Source organism: Stegodyphus dumicola, chromosome 9, assembly GCF_044657685.1.
Source record: "Stegodyphus dumicola isolate Sdum_Otavi_A_Nest chromosome 9, ASM4465768v1".
Taxonomy (NCBI): Eukaryota; Metazoa; Arthropoda; class Arachnida; order Araneae; family Eresidae; genus Stegodyphus; species Stegodyphus dumicola.
Genome location: NC_140776.1, coordinates 150,909,758 through 150,931,651, shown reverse-complemented (window position 1 = coordinate 150,931,651; position 21,894 = coordinate 150,909,758). Strand labels below are relative to the sequence as shown.

Here is a 21,894-nt window from a genome sequence, read left to right as displayed (position 1 = left end):
TTTTTTACTAATGCTTGACACTTGATGGCATTTTGGTTCTGATAAAGTCTGTAGCCTTGGAGAAAAATTACTAGAACTTATCTTCATTGCAGACCCTATAGATGCTTGTCAGTCAATTGAATTTTTTCTTATTAATTTTAAACTGTGAAAAAAAGTTGTACACATATAAATATATTCCGAAATGAAAATTCGTAACTGAACTTATTGTTTTCACATGTACAAATAAAATTTAATCATATCCGTGTCTTTGAATAAGATTTGTAATATATAGTAAGTTAATTAACTCTATGTATAGATTTCCTGGTGCATTATTTATGTTTGTAATAAAAATAAGAATTATATAAACTCAGACTTCAATTAAGTAACATTTTTGCAGCAAATACAGGTACTTTTCCGTTTCGCCGCCGCAAATCTCACCAAGCAGACTTTTGGCGACAACATAGTATACACATAAAAAATTTTAACAAACGTTAGTTCTAAGAATTTTTTATTTTGAAGGCATAAACATTTTAATATGATTTAAAATTTTGTAAAAAGCCAATAAATAAAGGCAATAAATTTGTAAAAAGACATTAATTTAAGAATTTACTACAGTCAAAAGTCGTTAATCCGGACTCGTCGGGACTTCGGCGATTCCGGATTATCGATTTTTCCGGATTATAGATCATCAGTTTAAATCTCGTAAGATGGCATGCAGAAATTCTAAAATTAAAAATATGAAACCGTAATTTATGAAATAAAGAACAATTATGATCTAAAGTGTATCAAAATTTACAAAAAAAAAAAAAAAAAGCTTAATATTTATTTGTTAACTTTATTAAACATTTCTTTCAATGTAAGTTGTTTAAGTTGCTTCGTTTTATGTGATAATATTTTCTCTTTAATTCTATAAACAGACATAATTTCTTGTTCAGTTACAAAGTTCTGCTGTTCAAGTCCCGTTAATTGCTGTGCCGAGAATACCGACTAACTTGTCAATCGAAATTTTTTCGTTTTCACTAACCTCTCTGTCACATTCTTCATGTCTTTATCCATTTTTTGCAGCAATTCCACTTTTTGTTTGTTGGACATGGAAACATACTTTCGTTTTGTAGATCCTTTGGAAGTTCCAGCATCGGAAATTCTATTTGACATAATCGAAAGTTCAAGTTTACTTTTATAAAATTGCTCTTACAGTCTGCAAAAAATAATAAGCGGGATCCTATTCGAAGATTAAGAAACAACGCAATCATTAACATTAACTGAAATAGATAATTAGATAACTTTAGCTTACACCGTCCGTTATACATTAAACGCGCAGGCGAAAACGTATTCTGCACTTGTGCACACGCATATGCACAGTAGTCAAGGTCTTACACGCACGCGTAAAACGCCCGTGCGCATGTGCCAACGCGGCGCATGCGCAGAAAGTTTTTAGCTTTGAGGTCCGGATTATGGGTGTCCGAATTAACGACTTTTGACTGTATACTATCATGGTTCAACATCCTGATTCACCGGTTCGTATCACGCGACTTTAAATAATCTCATCTCATGTAAACTATGCTACAAAAATATAATTCTCTACATTAATTTCAAGTTAAATCTTAATTTGGAATACAAGTTTAAATGCAAAAACTATTTCAATTCGTACGAATAGCTTACTCAGAAATTATGTAAAACCGCAGTGCTTTACTTCCCTAGTGCATTCTCATTAGAATGGATGAATTTAACCCTTGACTTTGCCTTTTCCATATTTTCATCTTCGGGTGAGCGGTGTGATTGCAACCTAATTGACTTAATTACCGCGAATGGTCTTAGGGCATAAAATTTAATTATCTTTGTAAATATTCTATGTAATTGTATACCAATATTGAAAGAATCAATCTGGTAAGAAAGGGCTGCGACTTGTTTTGAAAATGAGGCATAAAAGATTACCAGCAAAGATTAACACTGTTTGGCATCAGATGTAACAGTATTGGCGACTTTATCGCTTGCGCCCGCAAAATGGAAAAGTGCCGAAATACATTATTGACATGTCTTTGCAGGCCACATGCAATTGTTTCAGAGAGGCCCCAAATTTGAGACCACTGCTCTAAGATTCACTCTCCCAAGTTTTGACTATATACATTACTTCTTTGTTTCTGTAGTTAGAAAAATAACTTGCTTCTCTGAGCTTTGGCTGTCGCTGAAATTGGAAAAGTTTCGAGTTAAGACATTGTTTAGTTATTTCTTTATTAGAAATTATTTATTTCTTCATTTATTAATAATATGTACATTTGCTTCATCAAAGTTTCTGCACTTTTTAGCTAATGTAAATTTATTTTGATTAAGAAGTTGCTTGGAATATAAGAGTAACATGCAAAATAGAAACTGGTGACTTATGGTATTGGTTGATCATATTCATTATTCTGATGTTCTTTTTATGATGAAACCTATATATGTTGGGGGTAAAAATATATTAATGGGTGCGCATTGGCGATTTTTGGCGGTACATGGACACCGAGTTTGTGCTATTCTTTGACTTGTTATTTGGCTTTGTGTGGCCAAAATAACAAGTAAAAATAATAAATTTCATTTCCTAAGTATTCTTTAGAACATACATAAGCAATAATAATATTACAAAGGGAGAAAAATTCAAACTTATATTATTTTTATCTGAAATCTAAAATTTGATATCTGCAAGATATTTTTGTTGGTTACACTGTGTAATTGAAATATATTGGCAACTAAATATTAAATTTTGTCACTGACCTTTATTTAAAATAGTTCTAACATGCTTAATTGAATCATTAAATAACTTGCTTTAAACTGAAAGAAATTACGAAAACTCGTAACTTTTCAGCATAACCTCTTCGTGTTATTCATTAAATTTTTCGGTACTTACGCATTAACGCAACCAGGCCAAAATTCGCATAAATTGCGAAATTCGGCAACCCTACGTGTTATATGTAGTTTTGTAAAAAGAGCATGTGGAGATTCACAAAATTTTCTTGCATTTTCGTGCAAATTTTTGTAATTTATGAGAAAATAGCAGTGTACATGGATAAAGTCAAAAGTGTGCGTAATGCCATTTTTGTGCAATTCTGGGATGTTTTTTTAAGTAAAAACAAGTCGACGTGTACATGGTTATGGCGAATACGGTTTTCAATCAGTGCTAAAAGCAATAGCCAAAGGATTTCTGCCGAAAAAATAATTCTGCAACTTATTCAAATTCGAAACCGGAAGGGTTTAATTGTTATTTTATATTTTAAAACAAAATAATATAAAAAACTGTATTAAAAATTATCTGTAATTAATAAATGTACATTTTCTTTCTATTCATACTTTTTTACTCAAACTTACAAATAGTGTCAACCTGGTTGTGATAATAAGTAAGTACCAATTTTTCTTTGATGCATAAACAAATTGTATAAATTATAAACTTCTTTCATTTCTTAATGCAGCTTGACACATAAAAGCTTTCCAATTCTGATAAAATTACTAGCCTCAGAGAGAAATTACTGGAAATGATCTTATCATGGATTATAGATACTCAGCAGTCAATCTGATTCTTTTCTTATTAATTTTCAACTGTGAAGAAAAGCTGTTTGCATATAATGTATACCCAGACAAAGCGATTATTCTAGTGCAGAAATTTGTAAATCAGCTTAGTTATTCTTTGACAAGTACAAATAATATCTTCAAATCTTTGAAATAAGATTTATATTGCATTGTAAATTAGCTAACTTCCAATCATAAATATTGTGATGCATTATTCACATTAGTTTTTAATGGCAATGAAAGTAATGTGAACTTGGTTTTCCTAATAACTGAAATCTTTGTAACACTGTGTTTGCAACGAGTTCATAATTGAAATGTCTGGCTTAAAAACATCTTGCCCCCCCCCTTTTTTTTTTTTTTTTTGTGTGTGTGTGTGTGTGCATTTGTGGATGGGTGGAATGGCTAATAATCTACTGATATCATATCAGACCTTATTTTAGACTGTTTAATTAGAAAATGGATTTGAGACAGCTTGACAATTTATATTCCAAAGTAAGCAGGGAAGTTCACTTCCCCTCCTCTTCATGTATAATAAGTAAATTTCAACTAGGATTACATTGGTTACCTTCCAGATATCAAAGTATATTCTCTTTCTGTCGAGATACTCAAAGATGTCTCAAAGTAAGCCAGTTGGTATCTGCAAGAAATATTTGATGGTTATTCTTTGTAATTCAAACATATTGATAGCTAAATATTAAATTTTTAACTGATATATATTTTAAATAATTCTAATATGTTGAATTGACCATTAAGTAACTTAACTAAAACTATATAAATTATAAAAACTTTTTGAGTAAAGGGGAAATTGAAAATAAATAATGACAATGAATTATCTTTTTTTTATTTATTAAATTTTCCCTTGATTTGTGCAGTAAAATATTTGTGGTTAATCTTTGGATTATGGTAACTTGGCGATTTTTTGGCGATCAACCCTGCTACAGCAACCTGCTAGTTTTTGTTTGGATGCCAATTTGGTGTCCCAAAGTAAAGGCATTTTTTTTTTCCTAAACATTTTTTTCCAACAATCTGCTAGCCGAATTACGCTTATGCTAGAACTTTTGTGGAACAAAAGTGCTTAATCATGACGAAGATTAGGTGCGAAATTGGGACAAAGTGCAGAATCGCCCACTGCTTACCGCATCTTTAAGAATTGCACATACACGGTATCATCCATGTAAACGTTGACATATTTTCACTTAAAAAAAACATCCCAGAATTGCACAAAAATGGCATTGCGCACACTCTTGACTTTATCCATGTACACAGCTAAAGTCCTGGCTAGTAACCTTTATCGCCTTACCAAAATGTCACCAAACTACCTGTTCCAAAGATTAGCCATATTTGTATCTAAATAATTACAAACATCTTTATTTCTTACTACACTTTCAGCTACAACACTTCATGATATTTTGATTTTAATAAAAGTTTGGAATCTCTGAGAAAAATTACTAGAAAGTAATACAAACTGTAGATCCTCATTGGTCAGGTTCTGGTTCTTTTTTTAAAACTTACCAGTTTTCAACTGCAGAAAAACTATTCGTAGATAAATATGTTCCCAAAGAAAGCCAAAATTGCAAAAATTCGTAACTGAGGTTATTTTTCTTTTGACAACTACAAAAAAAGGTTAATCATGTCTCTGAAAAAAAGATTTATATGTGTCATAATTAGCTCCATTTACTCCTGTTCATTTTTAATGGCAATGAAAATAATGTAAAACTGGACTCAAAATCATTAAAATTATAAACTCCAAATCCTGGCTATAGTAAATTAATGTAATAATAATGCTAATTAACTTGCGGGAAATGTACCTGTGGACCATGTAAAATTGCTTTGGTACTGCCAATTTGAAACGACTGCTCCAGGTCATGTTTGATGTGATTTTAGCAAAAGCAGGAAATGATACATTTTGCAATTAAATGGCTGTATCCCAAAAGTTAGTTAAAATTTGCATGGTTCACTTGTAACAGATTTAAGTTATTTATATTGGTAATACTTTGATATATTATCAGGGTTGATATCCTTTAACTGGAGGAATTAGTTTTTTCATTTAACAGAAAAGCACTGATATTTTATCTTATAATCATTTACATTATTTAAATGTATATTTGAATCTTATTAATCTTTGAATTATTTCTATCTTGGTGTATAAAATTATGTTGATGTTTCTTTTGTTCTTTCTCCCCATCCCCCAGATTCCTGTAGCTCACCATTTTACATAACAATGGCTTTAAAACTTTTATCAAATGTGTCGAGGCCTGGATGCTCTCTTCTTTCTATATGTCTTCAGACATCCCCATTAAGTCAGTCAGTTCTGAGAATGCAAAATGCTTTTCATACTAGTAGTTTATGCTCTAAAGTAGAAGGTTGGCTGAATCAGAATGATTGGGTTTATCCACCTTTGAAGCCTGGAGAAGAAAGAAGACCAGCAGTAAGAATTTATCTTGTTTATCATAAGCAATAGTGTATATAATTTTCATCTTGTTGTGTTAAATAAATTATAAAGCAGTTTCTCCTGTGGCTAATATAAGACTTTGTTATGCAAGATGGGTATAATTAAATTTGTATCACTTGTTGTGGATTCCAAATAACATAGCTTCATCAATATGGTATCAATAAAGTGATACATTTGTTTTGTGAAGTGAAATATCACCATCATAAAATCTAACCATTAAATAGACAGACACAGAATTAAAACACTTTATTATTCCTTGCTACTGGTTAGTGCTTAAATTAAAATATACAAACCCAAATTTACCAAACAACTTGGCCTGATTTAAAATTCAAAACATTCTTTTATAAAGGATATAAAAGCAACAAATTTAATTTAATTTTGCTAGAGACTATAAGATTATCCACACTATGGCAGAATTTCAAACACTTGTCAAAACAAGATCTAATCTGAATCTAAAGTATTCCTAGCAAGACCAGCATTAGCATTGCCAACAGACTGATTTCTTCATTCGGAAAGGGCAGCAGAATGCAAGCCTAACTCTCAGATTCTTATTCGTAAATTTCTAGACTTTATAGTAAAACTGCTTACGTCTCAAATCTGCATAAATTCTGCAATAAGTGAACCTTGTGGCGAAAAGGGAAGAGAAAGGAAGAAAGTAAATTAAATAACATTTTGTTAGTACAGTCAAAAGTCTTTAATTCGGACTCATCGGGACTTCGGCAATTCCGGATTATAGATCATCAGTTTAAATCTGGTAAGATGGCATGCAGAAATTATAAAATTAAAAATATGAAACCGTAATTTATGAAATAAAGAACAATTATGATCTAAAGCGTATCAAAATTTGCAAAAAGAAAGCTTAATATTTATTTGTTTACTTTATTAAACATTTCTTTCAACGCGCACATGCGTAAAGCATGCATTATGCATAGTCGAAATTAGAAAATTCCAACCAGAAAACTATTTGATGTGTATTCGTGATATTTATAATGAATGTGATTTAAGTCATATCAAAGACAGAGTGCATCGAGATGAAATACTACATTTAGTAATGAACTATAAGCCGAATAAAATAAAAACATCTTCCCTGAAGAAAAGGATAGTCCTGACAGATCAACTTCCAGTTCATTGCGCTCTGCGACATTCCCCTCCCCCGCAGAGCAGCGTGAAATTGATAAACAGATTTCGGAATGGTTAGAGAAACAAAGGATATGCCTTTATCCATTTTTTGCATCAATTCCACTTTTTGTTTGATGGACATCAAAACATGCTTTCGCATTGTAGATCCTTTGGCAGTATCCAGCATTGTAAATTCTATTTGACATAATCAAAAGTTCAAGCTTACTTTTATAAAATTGCTCTAACAGTCTGCAAAAAATAATAAGCCGGATCCAATTCGAAGATTAAGGAACAACGCAATCTGCAACATTACCTGAAATAGATAATTAGATAATTTTAGCTTACCTTATATTGTCCGTTATACATTAAACGTGCATGTGTACACGCATATGTGCTTGCATAAAGGTATTACGCGCATGCGTGAACGCATTATGCGTTGACACATGCGCAGAAAGTTTGTAGCTTTTAGGTCCGGATTATGGATCATTCCAGATTATGAGCGTCCGGATTAACGACTTTTGACTGTCAAACGTAAAATATAAATGCCATGAACTTATCTATTCAAAATCCTTTGTAGAACCATTGTAATGGATATAGGTTGTTTAGATTACTGTGAAAAAATATAAAGAAATAAATATAATTCAAATTTTGTTTGCCTCTGGGTGACATTTTTCAACAAAAATTTATTCAAGGTAGAAATTGCAGTATTTCAATACAAAGTAAACCCAAGGCAAAAGAAAGGCAAACTAAGTTGTTGCAGCTTGTATTTAGTATGTATACTTCATACATCTGTGGCACATTAGAAAGTATGACAGTAATGAAAGAGATTCCCAAAGAATACCAGTGACTTGATGCATTATGCTGACTTTCAACTTGCTCAGAGCCTGAATGCTTTCTTAATGAGCATGACCAGAATTCCTACAGCCAGAAAGCAGTGGAGACCAAAATTCTGGAAAACTTTTTGAAATCTTTCTAAAGTTGGCATGAAGCAATGGTAAAAATATAGTTACAAGTGCCCCTTGTTGTAAATTGGTGATTTTTGGTGGTACATTGATACCAAGTTTGTGTGATTCTTTCACTTGTTATTTTGGCTTTGCAAAGCAGTGATTTTTGTAGTGAAAATTGCCACTACACAAAGCCAAAATAACAAGTTAAAGAATTGCTCAAACTCAGTATCCATCTACACATCGACTTATTTTCACTTAAAAAAAAAAAAAAAATATTGCAGAATTGCACAAACTTGGCATTGCTCACTCTCTTGACTTTGTCCATGTACACATCGATGTATTTTCACTTAAAAAGTCAAAGCAGCAGCCTACAGAAAATATATAATCTCAATAAATTACATTTTAAATGAAACAATCAAATAACATAAAAAGGGAAATTCATTTTAGCACTACACAAAGGAAATATCCACTTATTTAGAAATTTCCCTGTCTTCAGTCAAAGAAAATTCATTAGCAGCATCCAAAAACTTCCTAAAATTATCTGAATTTAGAATCTGTATACTGGCGTCTCCACATGAATTTACAAAAATAAAAAAGAGTGAAAAATATCCCCCATAGTTCCAGTATCCTCCGATGTTCAACCATACACATTTCCTACAGACAGGACACTTAGTATGGCTAGTAAGTAAACCTTCATTTACACACCAGCCAATTAATGCTGTTTTCCCCTTTCGTTCCAAATCGTACAGAAACTTCAAATTAATCTTACCACATTCAGCCATTGTACCGTGTAAACCACAAAATAACAACTTAGTTCTTATCCAAAATCCGACACACAAACAAACCTTTTCAAAATCTTTTCCCATCATTCAAATTCATCGCATAGCGTTCAACTACTCAGGTTACCATAAAGGAAATAACAACTTTTTGATAAATGAAACAACAACTTAACGTGGAGAGTAACGACCAAGCAGAGTCAGGAGCTGTACTTTGGTGCTTTGACGTGAAGCTGTGTTCACCGTGTTAGCCTGAAATCTGTGTCACTGATTGTTCCAGCGTGTTTATAGTATATTTTCGATGACTGTAAAACATAATTTTGGAGCTGTCCTGAAAAATACTGGCTAATGAAGTGTGTTTCAATACATCATCGAGTGTCATCGTTATTCATTCCAAATCTACGAACGTGAAGGAAGAAAATAACATAATAATATATAACATAGGTGGGGAACCTGCGGCCTCCGTGAGGTTCTTGTGCGGCCCTTTGCTACCTAGTACAAAATGGTAGAGTTCGTTTCAAACAACTATTGTACATCAACGCTATGACAGTTGCACGAAAAATCCCACCAAAGACAGTCATATTGTAACATGACGTCAGAATACTAATCTGAAACGGACTCTTAACACGCATGAGCGAGGCTCTGGCCCACAGCTAGCAGCGCCAACTACCTTGTCTAAGAAGTAAACAAAACTCGGTTTCAGATCTCCCATTTGAGTGTCACACCTTTCAGGAGCTGTACTTTGGTGCTTTGATGTGAAGCTGTGTTCACCGTGTTAGCCTGAAGGCTGTGTCACTGATTGTTCCAGCGTGTTTATAGTATATCTTCGATGACTGTAAAACATGATTTTGGAGCTGTCCTGAAAAATATTGGCTTCTCTGACTCGCATCTCTCAACGCTTCCCTGTTGCGATCTTCAGCTAACCATAGTTAACAGTGCGTGCTTATAACAGGTACACGGTTTTATTGTATTTCTAGAAAGTACACACTTTGTTAAAGATATTATTTGATATTCGTTTTTTTATCCATCATGTCAAATAGTAAGAGAAGAAAATTAGGTGATGAAAACAGAACATTTAATGTAGAATAGGAGTTAGATTTTTTTTTTAGATTTTTTTTTTTTTACTGCTGAGAAAGATAAAATGATGTGTACTGCTGAGAAAGATAAAATGATGTGTTTGTTGTGCAATACAGTTTTAAATACTTTTAAAAAAAAGCGAATGCAAATAAACACTATTTCACTCATAAAGAACATAAATATTTCGCTTTAGAAGGTGAATCACGAAAAGCTGCACTTCAAAAGTTGAAAAATGAGACGCATCATCAGCAGGCATCTTTTAGTGCCTTTGTAAATCAAAATTCCGCTGCAGTTGCTGTTACGTAGATCCAAGAAATGTTGACAAATACAAACAATTACCTCTTTCAAGAAGAACTGTAACAGATCGACAGCACGAATTAGCGCAAAATGTAACAGCGCAACTTCATGCAATTATACAAAATGAAGATGTTTATTTTTCAGTTGCTTTAGATGAAAGCACTGATAAAACAGATTCGGCACAAGTTTTATATTTTATTCGTGCTATAACTAAAGATTTTCAATGTTACGAAGAACTACTTGCTTTGGGTACCCTAACTGGAAGAACTCGCGGAGCCGATCGTTCGGCAGATGCTCTCTTTAGATGAGGAAACGTATAGTACTACTGCAAGGTTCGCTGGCTATCAACCTGCCATACTACTGCAAGGTTCGCTGGCTATCAACAGGTCAGGTTTTGATAAAAGTTTTGTCTTTACGACGACAAATTTTAAACTTTTATAAAGAACAAGGGAAACAATGTGATCTATCAGATGAAGTATATCTCAGAAACCTTGCATTTTTGTCTGATATGATGACAAAACAAAACAATTTAAATATTTGCCTGCAAGGTGAAACGAGATATATTTATGAAATGTGGCAAAAGATCCAAGCGTTTAGAAAAAAATTATCTTTTTTCAAAACATTGCTTTGTCGATCGGAAATATCTGCACAACACTTCCCGGAGCTAGCTAAAATGTTAAATGAGCAGAACTGTGAAAATAAAATATTCGATGAATATGTAGGTGTCTTGGATTGTTTAATAGAAGAGTATACTAATAGATTTTCTGATTTTGATGAGCACACTCCTGCTATGAAACTGGCATTTGAACCACATTTAATAGATATATCCGAGGCTCCTGCAGAACTACAAATGGAGTTAATTGATTTAGGGGAAGATAGTATCATCAAATCCCTTTTTAACGCTAAAAAGGATCCCATAGAAATCTGGAAAAATGCTGTTGAATATTCATGCCTTCGAGAACATGCTCGCCGTTTACTTTCCTGCTTCGGAAGTACCTACTGTTGCGAGACAACATTTTCTCTCATGTCAAAAATAAAAACAAATTTAAGAACGCAAATTACAGATGCACATTTAGAGGATCAATTAAAGCTGCGTGTTACGAAGCTTGATCCAAATATACAATTACTGTCAAACAAAAAAAAAAAAAAAAAAACAAAGCCAAATAAGTCACTAACTTAGTGAATAAAAAAATATTTTTTATTGTATTTTTTTATAATATTTTTATATTATTTTATATGTATATTATATTTAAAATTTTGTAGTATTATATTTTATTTTTTCTATATAATGCAATAAATTGTTAAATCTATAGAAAAACTATAATAATTTCACAAAAGTCACTTTCTTAGGTCAATCAGCTTATGCGGCCTCTCTTATTGCTGCCTAATTTAAATGTGGCCTCTAATGGTAAAAAGGTTCCCCACCTCTGATATATAATGTCAAAAAATTACATTTTAAATCAAGCAATCAAATAACATAAAAAAGAAAATTCTTCTTAGCACTACACAAAGGAAATATCCACTTACCTTATTTAGAATTTCCCTCTCTTCAGTTAAACAAAATTCCTTAACAGCATCCAAAAACTTCATAAAAGTATCTGAACTAAGATCTGTATACTGGCGTTACCACATAAATTCACAAAGATAAGAGTCAAAAATATCCTTCATAGGGCCAGTATCCTCCGACATTCGACCATATGCATTTGCTTCCAACAAACAGGGAACTTATAATGGCCTTCATTTACACACCAGTCAATTAATGCTCTTTTCCCCTTTCGTTCCAAATTGTACAGAAACTTCAAATTAATCTTGTCACATTCAGTCATTTTACTGTCTAAACTACAAAACAGCAACGTTCTTCCTAACCAGCAAGGAATACCATAAGCCCTTACAAATCTTTTTCTATCATTCAAATTCACCGCAATCATGCAACCATCATAATTAGTTTCCCTAACATTCAACTACTCAGGTTACCATAAATAAAACAAAAACTGCACAATAATACAAGTAGCACCCTTAATTCTACTCTAACCAAAGCAATTCCTCTACTTGTACTCCTCTTGTTGTTCAGCATGAAATGTAGCTTTGTTGTACATGAAAACTGTTGTTTCTAAATATCTTTATTGCTGCAAGGCAGGAATCACAAGCTGTGGAAGCAAATAATAGTAGCCTACCATTTGTAATGAAATGCCATAGTTATTAGCTTCTCTAGTTGGTACCCATATATTGACATAAGGGTTAATATGGTTCATGCTTACTTGTGCTTCTGCACTAGAGAGTTTAATAATTTTACCAAATTAGACTTAGAATAAGAAACTTAGTAATAAGAAAGGCACAATGATGTGCATCCAAATGAATTCTACTTTGAATAACACCTAAACTGTTTTACTCAGGATCACAGAACTTCATCTGCTCAGTTTTATATGATTACTATGTCACAGATATAGAGCATAGTTGGAAAGTTTTTCATTATTTATCCCCAAAAAAGAATTTCTTATTATGGGAACAGTGTTTTTTTATGCTTGTGTATTTCAAGCTCTTTCTTGATGAAATTACACCACCTAGAATCATTGTTTAAATGGAATTTGGATTCATTTATAAACAGTATGTAGGCCCCCATATTAAATGTTTTCCTCTGTAAAATGAGTATAGTGATCTCGCATGAAGATTTTATCTTTGGTAAACAATTAATTTGCTTTCTCAAGTACCAGTTGCTGTTGGCCCAAACTAACTATCTAGTGATTATGTAAGGTTTCTTTGTTTCAGCAGTAGTATATTAACAGTCTTCAGATGCTGTATTCACCCTCAGATGTTCATGATCAGCAAGATGATTAATTATTTCTTAACTTCGAAAATGGCTCTAAATTATTGAGACAAAGTTTTGGGAAGTATTAAACTTCCCAGATGACATCAAGTAGTATTTCACTTGCCTTAAAAATCTACTAACTGCTTAATAGTTTTGTCCTCCATCTGAATAACATCTGTCAAACATAATCACATCTGCCCATTTTCAGATTTGCAGCTTTACATTTAATCAAAATATGTGCACAACATCAAAATGCAGATACTGCATACAATATGTACATCAGTAGTTTATTTTTTCAGGTGTGTTCAAAGATATACAGTCAAAAGTCTTTAATCCAGACTCGTCGTCGGCGATTCCGGATTATAGATCATCAGTTTAAATCTGGTAAGATGGCATGCAGAAATTATAAAATTAAAAATATGAAACCATAATTTATGAAATAAAGAGTAATTATGATCTAAAGGGTATCAAAATTTACAAAAAAAGGCTTAATATTTATTTGTTTACTTTATTAAATATTTCTTTCAACTCACGCATGCATAAAGCATACATTACGCATAGTCGAAATTAGAAAATTGCAACCAGAAAACTATTTGATGTGTATTCATGATATTTATAATGACGAGGAATTTGATTTAAATCTTATCAAAGACGGAGTACATCGAGATGAAATACTAGATTTAGTACGGAATTATAAGCCGAATAAAATAAAAACATCTGCCCTGAGATTCTGGTTAATTGCGCGCCGCAACATTCCCCCCCTTACCCCGCAGAACAGCCTGAAATTGATAAATAGGTTTCGGAATAGTTAGAGAAACAAAGGATATGCCTTTATCTATTTTTTTATTTTTTTCAGCAATTCCACTTTTTGTTTGATAGACATCAAAACATGCTTTCGCTTTGTAGAACCTTTGGCATCTCCAGAATTCGAAATTCTTTTTGACATAATCGAAAGTTCAAGCTTGCTTTTATAAAATTGCTCTAACAGTCTGCAAAAAATAAGCAGGATCCAATTAGAAGATTAAGGAACAATGCAATCTGCAACATTAACTGAAATAGATAATTTTAGCTTAGCTTATACTGTCCATTATACATTAAACGCGCATGCGTAAAAGTATTATGCGCGTGCATAAACGCATATGTGCATGCATAAACGCATAATGCATTTATGCATGCGCAGAAAGTTTGTAGCTTCGAGGTCCGGATTATAGATCATTCTGGATTATGGACGTCCGGATTATAGATCATTCCGGATTATTGACTTAAAGACTTTTGACTGTAGTTATTATATTTATGGTAGTTATAATGCTACTCAATAAAATTTTAATCAATCTTTGTAAATTTAGCATTACTTTTATAATTGTCTTTAAATTGAAAAAAAAAAATACAAATAAAATATTACATTACCTTCAAACCAGCTGATTTATTTGGTGTGTTAATTTCTGATTGTAGCATTATTGGAATGTCCTCTAAAAGTTCTTTTTCATGTTTATCATTCTGAAAAAGCAATGATTACTGCAGATCTGCTAAGGCTTCAAGGTCATTTGATTGCTGATTTCAAGGGCTATTTATGTTTTTATTTGTATAATTACTGGAAATCAAAACTGTATTTATTGATATGTATAAGTTATGAGCAGGACTCTCAAAATGTATTTTCACATTCCAAGAGAAAGCAAAAGCATAGCAAGTCGTACGCTGTTTCAGATCAATGTAAACTAGTGTGCAAAACTTCAGCAACTTTTCTGATTTTGCCCGTAATTCCACAGAAAATCAACTAGGAGACATGAAACTCTTACTACAAACGCACGATGTAGTACAGGGTTGCCACACTACCTGGAAAATCTAAATACCTGGGAAAATTGGGAAATTTAAAAATTGACTAAGAAAGTCAGGGAATTTAAATATTTTAGTCAAAATCTGGAAAAGTCAGAACTTCAGATGGCAAGCTTCCCAAAAAGTGATTTTTACACGAACACTGGAAGCGATCACTTTCTTTGCGAATTATTGAATTGGAAGTTGATCTCTCAGCACTATCCTTATCTTCAGGGCAGATGTTTCTATTTTATTTGGCTTATAATTCCTTGCTAAATGTAGTATTTCATCTCAATGTACTCTGTCTTTGATATGCTTTAAATCAAATTCCTCGTCATTATAATTCGCTTCCGATAGTGAAGAAAGTGACACAGAGGTTATTGAAAACGAAAATATTTCGATTGACAAAGTAGTTTGTATTCTCGACACAGCAATTATAGGACTTGAACAGCGGAGCTTTGTAACTGAACAAGAAATTATGTCTGTTTATAGAATTAAAGAGAAAGTATTATCACATAAAACGAAGCAACTTACATTGAAAGAAATGTTTAATAAAGTAAACCAATAAATATTAAGCTTCTTTTTTTGTAAATTTTGATACCCTTTAGATCATAATTGTTCTTTATTTCATAAATTACGGTTTCATGTTTTTAATTTCTGCATGCCATCTTACTAGGTTTAAACTGATGATCTATAATCCGAAAAAATTCGATAATCTGGAATCGAAGTCCCGACGAGTCCGGATTAACGACTTTTGACTGTATTCTCTGACTACTTTTTAAAATTTGAAGTATATCCTGATATACAGCATGCCAGCACCATGTTGTTTTCAAGTCAACATATTTCTGTACCTGCTTTTTGTTATTGTAAGTTGTGAAGAAGCCTGTTCACGGAGGGGTGTTGACCTCCCATAAATGCTTTTGGTGGCTTTTTACAAAATCTGATTACTAAAGAGCTCAACATGATTGAAGTTGAGCTTTTTAGCAGCCAGATTTTCTTTTTAAAACACAATGGTCAGAATTTGGAAAATGCATAATCTTGCTTACAGAGAACAATATAAATATAATAATAAACTCAGTATTATTACCGATCCTAGGTGCAATATCGGTTTTGATATTCCTCTTCAGTAATAATTGTTTTTAAATGCTTCATATGTGTCTTGTCCTTGAGTGTGTTTTCTCAAAGTTAGTATGGTCAACAATACTTCTTTCATGAAGAAACCAGGAAACTTCTATCTCATGAATGTCAGAAGTTGCAGTGAGTAACATTAGTGGATTTACAATAAGCTGCCGGAGAAAAAATGCACATTTTTCCACACCAGATCACATTTATATGTAGATGTCTTTTGTCATATCATCCACTAGTTGTGCCACTGTGTTTCATCACAATGACACATCTTTAGTAGTGAGATTATTTCATTTTTGTTTTTAAATTTGTGAAATGAAGACTCTGGCATTTCCAGCCTAACTTCTTTCACAATGGCTGCATCAAAATATTCCTTTTTGTGTGATGTAAGAATGTAACTTACTTTGAAGGATGCTTCTTTGTGTTTCTTTGCTTCATTTTTGAGGACAAAAAGACTGCTTTTAGCTTTTAGAGAAGATTTCAGTGATTGAACTTTATGTAAAGATCTGAGTGGATATTTACCATTGAAATCCTTATAAATGATTTTATGATGATGTCAATATCCTGTTATTTTGATACTGCTACTGAAGCACTGCATAATAAACAAATTGCTTTTTTGCTAATGTTTGCAGATAACAGTTCTTATTCCCATTCATTGTTGAAGTACAGAGGCTGTTCACACATTTTTTAGATGATGTATATTATATTCACAAAACTAAATTACATAAAATTCTTATGTTTTAAATGTTCTATTTGACATCTCTTATTCTGAACTATCTTTCAACACCGCAATTTCCAGAATAATAATGCCTTTTGAAGTGGCAGAAGAGTATTCTATCCCATTCCTCCCGAACAGCTTTCCAGAGTTCTGTTAGGGTTTTGGGACAACGTTTAGATAATGCAGTTTTTAAAAGTCTGAAAGCACAAAAATCCATAGGTGACAGACACATTGGAAGATTTAGTAGTGATATCAGTTAAGGGTATGGCCTTAATACCAGTTTTTTGTTCCATTTCTTCTAGGAAATTTACAGTGGATTTTGATATGTGACTGCTAGCTTTGTCCTGATGGAGTCTTGCAGATTGATGGCACTGTGGTATTTCATTCAGAAAAATTGGCGATAAAATATGTTCCTGGTAGTATTTGGAGTTAATCTTGACATTTTTTTGCACTCTCTTTATTTTTAACTTGCCATTATAAGAAATACCAGCAACAATCATGAATCCCTTAGAAAAACTTTCTTTCGATTCTTTGAACCATGTACTTAAATTTTTTTCTCCCCTTTTATGATAATAAATGGCTCTTTTTTTTGCTACAATCATTTAAGTACACCCATGCTTCATCTATTGTGACAATTGTTTTCCATTTTTCTTTGGATAAGTGTTTCTCATATAGAATTCTGCAGCGTGTCCTGCGTTGAGCGATATGCTTTGGAAGAAGACGATGCACATTGCGTTTTTTCACTTTCTTAAGATTTAAATCAACATTTATCATTTTGTTTATAGTGGACATCGAGCATTTTAATGATTTTGCAACTGTTCTTTGACTAGGGGGATTTTCTTTTAACATTGAACAGCATACCTTTGCAATAGTCGAAGATGTCTGTTTTTTCCTTGGATACTTGTTTGGAATTTTTGTCCCACTTGAGGCTGCAATTTGACATTTTTTTCCTTTCTTGTTGATGATATTACCTATCGATGCTGTAGATATCACAAAACCATGACTCTCATATTGTTTTTGGATAATGGAGTATGCATATTTCTCTTCAGAAAGAGCGTAAATGTAGCCTTAGAACCACTGCTTTGTTAAATTCGCCCTTTTGAATAAAAACAAAACTTGCAAGCCGCTTACCAAAATCGTCCGCTTACCAAAATTACCGCTTACCAAAATCGTCTAAAAAATGTGCGAACAGCCTCTGTAATAGGTTTTCTTTCGCTTCGATGGCACTAGCATATCCCTTATGTCAACAAGCACACCACAAAATTATTTGAACTTAACTGATGGCTATTGACCATGGATAATTGATCATTTGTGCAGACATGTAGTGGAATCGGCAGTGAATTTGTTAAAGCAGGCACTCTAATCCTAATCTGCAATGCAGGTAAAACTGTAGAAATGAGACAGTGAAATGCATGAGTTGGTGAACACTAATGCAATGCTCTTCTACATGGCATATAATTGTACCTTTTTTATGGTAGTTTTTTTATATTGGAATTAGAATAAAGTTTTTGTCTCGTGACTATATTGTGACTGTTGCTGGTGGGTGCCTAAAGTTAGAAGAGAAGGCTACCAAGCACCTGTGAGCCATTGGTTGAGCACCGCTAGTATACAGTGTTCAGGATGGCAGGTAAATTAGCCACCTTTATGGAGCCATCGGCAACAGTAACCTGGGACAGCTATTGTCCAGTTTTCAACCTATGTGCAGCTGGCTTGTTGAATCATAATTTTATAGTAAATAACACTCTCAGAAACACATTAATATACATTTTAGTTAAATTTCTGTATGAAAACAGTGGGCGTTTTATATACTAGAAAGAGTTCATTTTATATTATTGTTTATGAGCTATTTATTTTTCTTTTTTGCAATATATTTGTTTTTCTATGAATATGTTGTAGTATATTAATGCATATTTTTACTATTTAATTGACTAGACTGTTTTATTTTCTGATATTTAGTGGGTCTGCCATGTGAGAGAAAATATTAAATATTCTCCAAAAAAGATGTGGTATGTAGCTTGTCTGGTAAGTATACACTATCTTTTAAGTTTCTTAACTTTCTATCTTTTAAATTAACTTAATTTGTATCATCTGCAGATCATAAATGCTTTAAAAATCGCTAATTACTTAATCCCTATGAATTTTAGTTTATGCTGAATGTTCTAAAAATTATGGTTATTATGAAGTTCATCAGAGTTGCAGATATTTTACATGTCATTTGACTATCAGATTATATATCAATATTAATGTCTTATTTAAAAGAAAAAATGACTGTTTCCATGATTGAAATGTGATGGCATTTATTTAACAGTGTTTATGGTTACAAAACTATTTTCACTCTTTTTACTGATACTATATATATCAGTTCGCAATTATTTGAGTTACATTCAACCAAATATTTAACAATTGCATCTTACAGTTATGACATCAGGAATATTCCTTTCTCCTTTTTAAAGTCCTAATCAATTACTTAATTTCTATTATTTGCATTATATATCCATTAATTAGTTACAACTTTGACAATTAATTACCCTTATAGTGATCAGTAACTAAAATAATTCACAGCTGGATAAAATTGCACAAAAATGTCTAGTAGTAGAAGAGCTAGAATTGAAATTGTAGGAGGTAGAATTCAGATTTAGATGAAGAACAACTGCAACTCAGGATCAGGTCTGCTATTGATTAGTTCATGTGAAGGACAAGAGCAACAGCTATACTGCAAAAAGACTGCCACTGTAGGATAATTCATTGTTAACTGATCTCTCTGTTTCAATTTGTCTTTTGATGCCTGCTGCATCTTCTTAAATATTTGTTGTATTTGCATTTCTTAGAAATGATTAATTTTAAAGGAAAGCAGAATTTAAAACAAGAAATTAAACTGTAGATTTAAAATGGTAGATAAAGGTGCACATAAGATATTGATTGCTTGAAGAAGTAAAAAATTAAACTGTGTGCCTTTTGTATATATATTAAAAAGAAATGTTTAAGTAATTTGAAGTGTATGCTGTTGATTTATGAAGTTATCATATATAACAATATGTATGTGAATTCAGATTTCATGTAATGCTAATATATTTGCTGAAAGATTTAATGTCATTTTAAATGCTTGATAAGGAGCTTTGCGAAAATGAAACTGTATCGGATTCAAGCAGAAGTTGCCAAATTACTGCATGCCTTTTTCTTGGCATTCTCTAGGTTACCATCTTCAGCTAGAACTTAAACTGGAACCCAGCAGAAATCATTTATTACTTGTGTTGGCGGCAAAGGATTTTGAATGATCCTCTATTTTGCTTTTAAGTGGTTAAGATACCATTAAATCATTAAATCATATTACTGGCAACGTTTTGGAATGAAATATTGTAGCTGGAAATCTTGCATTCAAACTATTTGTGTTTCTAGGAAAATCGTATGAAACAACTCCAAAACAAACCATGAATCTCAAAAATAAGATATATATATATATATATACACGTAAGGTTAGAAAAAATCTTCCTAGTAATGTAAATTAGCATAATCTTATGAATGTGTAGGCAATACTTGAATCAGAATTAAGGTAATCAAACATTCTGAAAGCTCCACCGTATTTTTAAACATTTTTACTTGAACAAAACTTTTAAAAGCTTTATTTACAATTCGCCTGCTGAATTTTCATGTAGTGAGCTAATTTCTTTCTGGCACAAATCTTGGAAGTTATTAAAGATTGTAAATTACAAATTATTCATTCTTTTAATTTTATGTGTGGCAAATATACAGATCAAAGTCTGGTATATGTTTTGATAACATTATTTATTTATTTTAAAGTTATATCAATTACGTGTATTTTTATATGAAATGTCAGAATCATTGAAAATTTCTGGATTCAAAGATATGTGAAATTACTAAGTAATGTTTTCAGTAAATTGAGGTCACGTAAATAAGGGATCTGAATTCTCAAAACAAACACATGTGAAATTGGAAGCCTTGTACTATAGTAAAAGTCCAGAAATCCGCAAAGTCCAAATCCTATGTCCAAATCCTTGGGACAAGAGGTTGTGCGGATTTTAGGATTTTGCGGATTTCAGGACAGAAAAGATAAAGCATAATATTCGGACTAAAAGTGCAAAATAAATAAGGCATATTAGATACATTTAATTAAATTATTATATACATTATTGCAATAATTTATTATTACATATATAAATTGATTATTTTATTCATTGTATTATATGTACACAGCATCGAGGTTTGCTGATTTCGCCTCATGCAAAGATTTCCGGTTTCGGATTCTGGTGTTAGAATCACAGTTGCTGTAAAATTTCAACAGCTTTTTATTTTTACGTATATCATACACAATTGTGTCGCAATTCCATACCATTCTGCTATAAATCGAGGAGTAGCACCTGCCTCCATCTTTTGCAAGAATTTGCACTTTTTGCGTTACCGTCAATGCAACATGTTTACCTTTTTCAACATTCCAAGAAGTAAAATCATGAGTGTGTTTCTTTCTGTCATTGTATTAAAAAGGGCTGAAATTTAAAATATTCTTAATTTATCCACAAAATATCAGGATAAAAAAAAAAAAAAAAAAAGGCAGCACTAAACAATCTCGTGAAATAACAAAGCTCAGAAAATACAACAACATGAATCGTGAACTTGAATGAACAGTTTAGTGAATCGTCTGCTTTTTTACCTCGATCCAGAGATTAGAGAGAAAAAAAACTTTTATCTTATTTTTTAAAACTTTTTTTATGTCAATAATTTGGTATTTCCATTATGACTCATTATCGTTTGGTAATTATTATGTCATTATTCGGTAAGTATTTTTTCTTTGATATTTCGTACTCAATGTTGCGCTTTCCGAAACCTATAAACTGAATGTTTATATTTTGAGAGGCAACGTGGATTTCAGGAGTTGGCGGATTTCAGGTCGGTGGATTTTCGGTATTTGACTGTACCATATTTCTTTTGAACTTGAAATACATTGGTATAGAAATTAAGAGATATGTATTTGTAAAATTACTTTTTACATTCATAGTATGTTAGATCTTGCTAATAATATAAATTAACTGAATGTTGGTTAAAACTGGATGATTTTAATTAATAATTTAAGTAATAATGTACATTAGTATAAATGTAGTTAAATTTTGTTATACAAGAGAATAGCAATTAGTTATGTTTAATAAAGTTGAACAATTTTTTTGATTGTTGTTTTTGTAAACATTAAATTTCTTAGAAAAAGGCAACATTTTCTTTTATTTTTATGATTGCCC

At 32.0% G+C, this 21,894-nt stretch overlaps 1 protein-coding gene across 2 annotated transcripts in view; it reads left to right on the top strand.

Moving 5' to 3' along the window:
• mRpL22 (mitochondrial ribosomal protein L22) overlaps window positions 1–21,894 on the top strand; it is a 43,837-nt gene that overhangs the window by 9,811 nt on the left and 12,132 nt on the right. For both annotated transcript variants that reach the window (XM_035351298.2, XM_035351296.2), the window contains exons 2-3: window positions 5,712–5,947; window positions 18,605–18,670. In XM_035351298.2, coding sequence (XP_035207189.1) covers window positions 5,741–5,947; window positions 18,605–18,670 — 273 coding nt within the window. In that variant the 5' untranslated portion in view covers window positions 5,712–5,740. The remainder of the gene's footprint in view (window positions 1–5,711; window positions 5,948–18,604; window positions 18,671–21,894) is intronic.